This window comes from Colobus angolensis, unplaced genomic scaffold (assembly GCF_000951035.1).
Source record: "Colobus angolensis palliatus isolate OR3802 unplaced genomic scaffold, Cang.pa_1.0 Scaffold359, whole genome shotgun sequence".
Classification (NCBI taxonomy): Eukaryota; Metazoa; Chordata; class Mammalia; order Primates; family Cercopithecidae; genus Colobus; species Colobus angolensis.
The window spans coordinates 1,971,674-1,981,671 of NW_012116921.1; the positions used below are offsets into that span (position 1 = coordinate 1,971,674).

Below are 9,998 nucleotides of genomic sequence, written 5' to 3' on the forward strand. Positions count from 1 at the left end.
GGATGGTCTCGATCTCCTGACCTCGTGATCCGCCCGTCTCGGCCTCCCAAAGTGCTGGGATTACAGGCTTGAGCCACCGCGCCCGGCCCAATGATTTTTTTCAGAACTAATTATACTGGATATAATTAGTTTCCTTCAGAACTAATTATAATGGATATTTAAAATAAATACACACCCATACACTTGTATGATATAGATGGTAACAAGAGTAAACAAGGGATAAAACATTAACAGCTGGGCTATATGGGTGGCTCCTGGTATTCTTATAACTTTTATGAAAGTTTGAAACTATTTCAAGGTAACAATTTAAAAAAGGAAAAGTCCCCTTAAATTATAATTAAATAATGTTAGAAATTTTAGGTATTATACAGTGATGTAGTTCATACATAATTCCAAGCACAAGTTTTGGCTTTCACATTTAAGTTCTTTAGTTACCTTGTCCATTCGTTTGAGTTGTAGTTGGTGCACCTGCAGGGGCTGCTGGTGGTGGCTGTGCTTGCTGTTGATAATAGTGAGCATAATAAGCAGCCCAAGCTGCTGAATTTGGATCCGTTCCTGCCTTAGCTAGAATAAATGAAAGTTCAAGGTTTGCATGTGAAGTCTGTAATTCTCTCTCTCTCTCTCTCTCACTCACTCTCACACACACAAACACACACACACACACACCCCCCCCAGCCCTCTGGCAAATATACAGCTCCCAAAATTAACTAGAACATTAAAAAAAGTACATGAAAACTTTTATATTTTCTATTATTTTTGTTGTTACCATCAGCTTTTATTAAAGAAAACCAAGGCTCAGAGACCAAGTGACTTTCCCAGGTTAAAAACTACTGAGTTGCATAACTGGGATATGAATAAACGTCTTTTGGCTCCAAATCCAATGCTCTGTCTCAAACCATCCTGTGCCCTTGTTTTTTTCTAAATTGGTTTCGCCTCAAGCACAAACAGCTCTATCTGGAAGATGACTTAAGAAAAACATTTCTAGGGGCTAACCTGCATAAGAAAGAAACAATTATTTTAGAACAATGAACTTTGTCCTTATTTTCATAAAAGATTAGCCACATTTCATCCTATTTCACATTGAATGTTATAAACTTGATGTCATCCTACTTGAAATTCTTCATTCTCTAGAATCTTCAGGATGGTCAAAGCTTAAGTACAGCCTATCATTCAACATCTTTAACAGTCTGAATCCCCTGGCTTATCCTTTCCATTTCAGCCTCATCTCTCCCTTCGTTTGTATCTTTTCAAAACCCAAGCTCCAGCCACAACACAGGGCTTGTACTTTTCAGAAATCACTATGCCCATGTCTTGGCTTTTAGCTATGTTATGTTTCCTCTACACTTGACTGACCCTCACTCATCTCCCACATCAACTGAAGTGCAAACAGTTTGAGACCTCTCAATCTTCTAGAAACCAGAAAAAAACTTGACTCTGTCCTTTATACTAGGAATATCATACAATTAAAACTTTTAAATTTTCTATCATGCTTTCATTCTGAACAGTAGCAATTCTCAGCTGCTTAACAAAGGTTAGTCAAGTTTGAGAAAAAGGAACGAGAATTTCTAGAAAAAGAAAACTACAAGGTAATATAATTGTAAGGTGTTATTAGGACACCCTCCAAGCTTTTCTCAATTGCCCAATGTACTGCTTTTGTATGTTGGATGTTTACATATCTCAGTAGTGTCATTACCTGTATTTATTATTTTTTTTGAGATGAAGTGTCTCACTCTGTTGCCCAGGCTGGAATGCAGTGGAGCGATTCTCAAGCAATTCTCCTGTCTCAGCCTCCCAAGTAGCTGGCATTACAGGCACCCGCCACCACACCCAGCTAATTTTTGTATTTTTAGTAGAGACAGGTTTTTGCCATGTTGGTCAGGCTGGTCTCCAACTCCTGACCTCAAGTGAACTGCCCGCCTCAGCCTCCCAAAGTACTAGGATTGCAGGTGTTAGCCATGGCGCCCGGCCATTATCTGTATATTAATCAAGAAATCTAGGTATTTCACTTTACACTATGCCTGGATAGAGAATTTGAGATAAAACAGACTTGTTATTTCTACACCCAAACGTGTAAACCATACTGAAGTACCAGTCTCACAGTTATAAATAACTAGTATGTACTAAGAATTTACTAAATATTCACTCAACCCAAGATTCATTCATTGATCAATTTATAGATAAGAAAACAGGCTTAGAGGAGTTCAAAAACTTGCCTGACATCTCACCATTAGTAAACTGTAGGACTAGGACTGATCTAGGTCTATTTGACTCTGAAGTCTAAATTCTTGACCACTACATAAATCCATTAACAGACCACTCTTTTTTTAAAGAAACATTTTAGTTCATATATTAAAACGTTACGTTATTCTACGTCTAATATAAGCAGTATCCACCCCAGAGACCCAGTAACCCTTTGATAAATCTGAGTGGGGCCAACCAGCTGGTTTTAGTTAAATGGGTTACTTCTTGCCCAAAGGCCATGCTGCAACCACATTCACTGACCAGCTTTTATAGTAGTGACTTCATTACTACTCCAAGTGGGAAACTCAACATGTCATACAAAGACCACTCCCACTTCTTATTCCCATCATTTTTTCTCAATCATGCTAACCACCCAGCAGTGCTCAAAAACACAATCCTGGCAGATCCAAGTTATCCAGTATGAATCTGCCTCTTAATCTAATCAAACTCTTCAATCTCATTACTTAATTATACCATCCCAATTAGCCAAGAGGGAAAGCAAAGCCCTTTCATTCTCCAAAAATTAGTGTTTACAGTATTATATTCTGTACCCTGTGAGCCCTTCTATCAGTGTTGGTATGCTGGGAGTGCATTCTTTTGCTATAAAACACAACCCCAACTTTGCATACCTATATCCTAGCACAACTCAAGTCATTCCTTGAATTAATGGAAGTTGTGATTATTTGGTAACTATCATGCTGTGTCATCATATTCCAAACAGCACACTTCCTATGAAGTCAACCAAGCAATTTCATTTACATAAATTACTTCAAGTTTTTTTGGGATAAATATATTATGTGTAGAAAGTAATCCATAATTGAGTATATTTTCCTTGAAACTACTCTCTGGTGAAAGAGGCCTAAAAGGTAGGTAGCAGGTGAAAAAAAAGGATCATAAATAAATGTTAATTGGTTTCAAAGAATGACTCTTTGACCAAGATGGAAAGCAAACTACAGGGTATGGAAAGACGCCAGAATAGAACAGGATATTATATATATAGAAAATCCAGATCTGAATATAGAAAATAATTAAATGTATTTGGGTTTTAGCATGCAGTTATTAAATACAGGCCTGATTTTTACTCACATGAAGTTGTCATTATGAGGAGTACTAGAACCAATATCTTATTTGACAATTTGGGAGTTTAATGCCCAAATACTTAACACTCTGTAAGACTGTTTTATATATACATATATATATACTTTTAAGAGATGGGGTCCCATTCTGTTGCCCAGAGAAGTGCAGTGGTGCGCCCACAGCTCAATACAATCTAGAACTTCTAGCCTCAAGCAATCCCCCTGCCTCAGCCTTCTGAGGAGCTAGAAATACAGACACATACCACGCTGGCTGGCTAATTTAAAACAAATTTTTTTAGAGATGGGTCTTGCCATGTTGCCCAGGCTGGTCTCAACCCTCAGCCTCAGATTTCTGAACAGGTGGGATTACAGACGTGAGCCTCAGTGCCCGGCCCCATCACATAATTTTCTAAGTGAGTAAAAACCATTTTTTCATAGATAATGTCACAGTTAACACACTACATATTTGATAGCACTGGTATCCAAAACCTATGATATTGTGCTCTTTCCTGCAGCTTTTAGCTTTCATCATTCTGCTATATCGACTCATAAGAAAGCCAAATGCAAGCTGAAAGGAATTCCATAAAAGCAGAGATCATATTCATGTCAGTCCTATATACACTGGGGTTGAGGCAGTGCCTAACACTGTTGAAAGAGTAAAGTGAGTGAAGGTGAGGCATACAAATGTAGAATCAACACCAGAAAATTTAATAATGTAACATGAGTGAAAAACAATACAGCTAACACACAAATGATAAGCATCTTTTTACCTGGATCAGGAGGAGCCTGCTGCTGCCAGTGTGGATATGCATTTCCCCATCCCTGGGGAGCATATGGGGCGGGAGGACCACTGAGAAGAAAATTCAGTATAAAAATATAGTCCAAAAACTAGAATCTTTGGGGGAAAGCCCAGAACTAAACCCAATACTTACTGAGGAGCCGGGCCTGGTGGTCCAGGATTATAAGGTGCAGGGTTGTATGGTCCCATTGGAGTTCCAGGCCCTGGAGGCCCAGGAGGTCCATGGGGGCCTGGGACGCCATGGGGCCCATGGGGTACAGGTGGCCCTAAAGGATTTACTGGGCCCTACAAAAAAAAAAGGAAGACATAGAAAAATCAGAAAAAACACAGTAATGGTTAAACAACTCTATGGACAAATAATCTTCCATTTCTACCCTCTTATAGTCACAAACAACAAATTTTAGGTTTTCTTTCCTTTCCTCATTCATTTTGCAAAAACTATTTTATCTGCCATAATAATGAGACATGTGAAATTTACTAAAATCAATAGCGGTAGCAATTAAATGCAATTTAAATTAAATTAAAATTAGCAATTAAATTTCCTTTAGCTTGTTTGAGACAGCAGTAGATCCCTTTCCTTTTATAATTCTTTTACTATCTTTTTTCATCTTAATCACAGAAATCAGGTCCTTATCTTCAGCTCTTCTCTCTACATCTACTTGCCTAACATAAGACAATCATCTTGACAATATATTCCCAAACTGTTTGGGTCCTGTATCATCAATTGTCTTCTGAACACTTCATTGATAATGTTAACAGCTAGTTGGTTCACTATCAAACTAAAATCCACCTCACAACCTATTTCTGTCACTGAAACCCCATTCAGATCAATAATTTATATCCTTTTTGGCCTTTCATGTATCATAATTCTAAACAGCACAAACATTCCCTTTTTAATTCCTTCAATAAATCAGGATATTTTATATCCTTATCATGCATGCATACCACATCATAATTAATAATGCCTAACATAATTAATAATGATTTCTGTTTTGTTAAGCCAACAAAGACATTACACTTAACTGTCCTAAAATGCTCCGAGTAGTTAACACAACCAGGCGACATGCTGGACAAAATGCTAACACTACATTTTGTTGTAAATTTCTCACTGCAAAATAGGGAAACAAGTTATTAACTTGTCTCTTTAAGTCTCCAATTGTTGTCATCTCTCACTTATTATCCATGATGTATTCTATCCAAATAGTAAAAATAATACTGAAAAAGTAGCAACATTTTTTAGGGCTATGTGCCAGGCATTCTTTTAAGTGACACATGCGAACGTTCATTTAATCCCTACAACTCTATGAAATAGATACAATTATCCTCATTTTATAGGAGGAAACCAAGGCACAGAAAAGCCTGAGTAACTTCTCCAAGGTCACAGAACCAGTAAATGATTCACAGAATTTTGAACTCAGGCAACCTGACTCCAGAGCCCATGCTCTTAATCACCACACCAAAGTGCTTCTCTAAAACAATCTATCTTGTTTTACCATGAATCCAACAGAAATCCTGATCCATGCATGTGAGGCTAATACTGTAAAATCAAAAACCAAGATGTGCTATTCATTTTTTTTGCCATGGCATCAACCTCCTATCATTATTCCACAAACATGTTCATTTTTTGAACAATTAAACTATCCATACAACAGAACTTACAATGTTTGTGTACATTTTGTAAGATGTTCCTTAAGCATCTTTTGTACATCTATTTTTGTCTTCCCAAGTACACAGAAACAGCGTCAACCTTGTTTTGCACGCACCCCATCCATAGCATGGCAAACGCCAAAACTAATTTTTCCTAGGAAATTCTGATTAATAATTTAAGATGCTCCCTGCACACTTTGTGTTAAAAACTCCAGTAAGACACCATTTGCCTCATTTACAAAAAAGCAGTCAAAGCTTTCATACTTTTTGTTCTAACAGAAAACTTTTCTGGAGAAAAAAACCCAAACATCTGTGTAAAATCAGATGCTGGGCCCTATCCCAGACATTTTGAGTCAGGTCTGTCTCTGTATATTATGTGTAGGAGTTGGAAGCACCCAAATAGTCTACATTTTAAAACCCCCAGATGATGTGTGAGCCAGTCCGAAAGCTAGAATTTATGAATTTCTACTGCAGAGTGGAAGATGTATCTGATTTATCTTGTTTGCCTTGCTGGGGTTCAGTATAGTAAAATCTTAATAAATAATGAATTCCCATTAACTATGTCCTTCAAGTTGTTCCACAATCCTACAATAACACTAATATGATGCCTGCACCCTCCTATCTATCCACAGTCAAATGTAAGGTTGTTCTCAAAACCTGTAACTGTACATTAGGTTATTTTCATTGCTGGAAAATCTTCACATTGTATCTATTATACGTATCATGAAATCTATAAATACAGACTAGTAATTATACATTTTCCTTTGATGTATTCGAATAACATCTTAATTTAACTACAATCTAAGAGTCTACACTATAAATTAAAAGTTTAAAGTATACTCACACCAATCTTTTCTTCTATGAGTTGCCGAGCATAGTCTATCTGTTGTGGAGTGCCACGAATTGTAAATAACTTCATATTAGGATCTGCATTTGGTGGAGGATTTCTCTGAAGTTCTATTCTTGCACCAGACTGTTGGCTTATGCTTTTTATGGTTTCCCCTCCTAAAATCAAAAGACAGTAATTTCTCTAAATGTTTCAAGGGTATACTAGGAGCTATTTAGAAGAAAATGGTTACAATTAAATGGGCCATTAAAAACATGGTTTGGTCAGTATTCTACTTGACAGTCTTGTATTAAGATTTTTCATTTAATATTCTACACTTTAAATCAAATTTTAGGAAGCATTTCATGCTTCTCTTAAAATACATTTACATTTACTTAGTAAGTTTAAACTTAACCTTAATGTGATTATAATAAAATATCTGAATAAACTGCTTTTAAAAGCAGTGTAAACATAAACTAATACACTTACAAACATTCAAATTTTTAAAATATGAGTCGGGAAAAACCAAAATGCGCAAACAAAAACACTCAAACAACTTTTTGGGTCAAAAGACCTTTCTTATGCTAATAATTATCTTAGTTCACCTTCTCTAGAAGCTAGTAAGATTAAAATCCTGCTTTTTATAAATATGCATTAGATCCTTCATTTATGTTTTACTTGTTACATATTAACAAAAGAATGCTTTTCTACTAAAGTACAGCCAGAGAAAAAACATTGTCACTTGTTTACAACAGCAACAGAAATAGTGTCCAGAAAAATGAATAATGTGTTAAACATTAAGAGTTTAAAATACATTGCCTTTTCCTATTATTAATCCAGTTTTTCCAGTTGGCACAATAAAATTAAATTCCTGTAGTCCACCAGGTGGTCCCATGTTCCAGTTGCCTTGACCTCTACCTCTTCCTCGACCACCAGGTCCAGGTCCACCAGGATTACCCGCCTATAGAGAGGAATAGATAAGGAAAAAAGTCAGCACAGAAATACTTTTTTTCATGATAAAATTATTACATCTATTTTTCCCAGCTCTCAAATACCTGAACCATAAATGTAGAGATGAACTGGCCCAAATAATCGTAAGTAATAACATTCTTTTAAATTCAAGAGTAAACAAGGTAGCACTTAAGGTAGTAGTTCTTTCTGCTCCAAGATCTTTACCTTAAAGCAATTTAAACTTTCTCCATTAATAAAGCATCATCAAGCAGACTCTGATATAGAGGAAACTTCAGATTTCATGAAGGAAAATACTTTTCCATAAAAACAAAAAATGAAAATGTTAACTTTCTATCAAACCTGAACACTTCGAAGAAGGTCTGTAATAATTTCTGCAGCATGTTGACATCGGTCTGGAGGTCCTGTTATTTGTGCTATCCTCTCAGGTGTTGTCCCATCATCTTCAAAACAAAGAAACAAAATTAATTAAACAATAAATGGGCATGGCACCCAAGATGGCCGAATAGGAACAGCTCCAGCCTCCAGCTCCCAGCATGAGCGACACAGAAGGAGGGTGATTTCTGCATTTTCAACTGAGGTACCGGGTTCATCCCACTGGGGCATGTCGGACAGTTGATGCTGGTCTGCGGGTGCAGCCAGACCAGTGAGACCTGAAGCAGGGCGGGGCATCGCCTCATCTGGGAAGCGAAAGCGGGAAGGGAATTCCTTTTCCTACCCAAGGGAAATTGAGACACACAACACCTGGAAAATTGGGTAACTCTCACCCTAATACTGCGCTTTACCAAGGGTCTTAGCAAACGGTACACCAGGAGATTATATCCCACACCTGACCCAGAGGGTTGCATGCCCACGGAGCCTCCCTCATTGCTAGCACAGCAGTTGGAGATCTAACTGTAAGGCTGCAGCGAGGCTGGGGGAGGGGCGCCCACCATTGCTGAGGCTTAAGTAGACAAACAGAGCCGCAAGGAAGCTCGAAGTGGGTGAAGCCCACTGCAGCTCAAGGAGGCCTGTCTGCCTCTGTAGACTCCACCTCTGGGGACAGGGCATAGCTAAACAAAAAGCAGCAGAAACCTCTGCACATGTAAAAGTCCCTGTCTGACAGCTTTGAAGAGAGCAGTGGTTCTTCCAGCACGGAGGCTGAGATCTGAGAATGGACAGACTGCCTGCTCAAGTGGGTCCCTGACCCCTGAGTAGCCTAACTGGGAGACATCCCCCACTAGATGCAGACTGACACATCACACATCACACGGCTGGGTAGACCCTGAGACGAAGCTTCCAGAGAAAGAATCAGACAGCAACACTTGCTGTTCAGCAATAGTCTATCTTCTCCAGCCGCCGCTGCTGATACCCAGGCAAAGAGGGTCTGGAGTGGAAATCAAGCAAACTCCAACAGACCTGCAGCTGAGCGTCCTGACTGTTAGAAAGAAAACTAACAAACAGAAACAACACCCACACCAAAACCCCATCAGTACGTCACCATCATCAAAGACCAAAGGCAGATAAAACCACAAAGATGGGGAAAAAGCAGGGCAGAAAAGCTGGAGATTCAAAAGCGCATCTCCACCTCCAAAGGAACGCAGTTCATTGCCAGCAACGGAACAAAGCTGGACGGAGAATGACTTTGACGAGTTGAGAGAAGAAGGCTTCAGTGGATCAAACTTCCCAGAGCTAAAGGAGGAACTATGTAACCAGCACAAAGAACCTAAAAACCTTGAAAAAAGAATGGATGAACGGATAACTAGAATAATCAATGCAGAGAAGACCTTTAAAGAACTGATAAGAGATGAAAATCATGACACGAGAACTACATGACAAATGCATAAGCTTCAGTAACCGACTCAAATCAACTGGAAGAAAGATTATCAGGGATTGAAGATCAAATGAATGAAATGAAGTGAGAAGAGAAATGTAGAGAAAAAAGAGTAAAAAGAAATGAAGAAAGCCTCCAAGAAATATGGTATTATGTGAAAAGACCAAAACTGCGTCTGATTGGTGTGCCTGAAAGTGATGGGGAAAATGGAACCAACTTGGAAAACACTCAGCAGGATATCATGCAAGAGAACTTCCCCAACCTAGTAAGGCAGGCCAACATTCAAATTCAGGAAATACAGAGAACGCCACAAAGATACTCCTCAAGAAGAGCAACTCCAAGACACATAACTATCAGATTTATCAAAGTTGAAATGAAGGAAAAAATGTTAAGGGCAGCCAGAGGGAAAGGTCGGGTAACCCACAAAGGGAAGCCCATCAGACTAACAGTCAGTGGATCTCCCAGCAGAAACTCTCCAAGCCAGAAGAGAGTGGGGGCCAATATTCAACATTCTTAAAGAAAAGAATTTTCTTTCTTTTTTTTTTTTTTTGTTGACACGGAGTCTCGCTCTGTCGCCCAGGCTGGAGTGCAGTGGCCAGATCTCAGCTCACTGCAAGCTCCGCCTCC

At 38.6% G+C, this 9,998-nt stretch overlaps 1 protein-coding gene across 5 annotated transcripts in view; it reads right to left on the reverse strand.

Moving 5' to 3' along the window:
• FUBP1 (far upstream element (FUSE) binding protein 1) overlaps positions 1-9,998 on the reverse strand; it is a 40,443-nt gene that overhangs the window by 11,761 nt on the left and 18,684 nt on the right. For all 5 annotated transcript variants that reach the window (XR_001003019.1, XM_011953171.1, XM_011953170.1 and 2 more), the window contains 6 exons: positions 7,901-8,001; positions 7,409-7,550; positions 6,608-6,768; positions 4,250-4,401; positions 4,088-4,167; positions 436-564 (listed from right to left, as the gene is read on the reverse strand). Coding sequence is in view for 4 of the 5 variants with exons in the window: in XM_011953171.1 (XP_011808561.1) it covers positions 436-564; positions 4,088-4,167; positions 4,250-4,401; positions 6,608-6,768; positions 7,409-7,550; positions 7,901-8,001 (765 nt within the window). In the remaining variant the exon portion in view is untranslated. The remainder of the gene's footprint in view (positions 1-435; positions 565-4,087; positions 4,168-4,249; positions 4,402-6,607; positions 6,769-7,408; positions 7,551-7,900; positions 8,002-9,998) is intronic.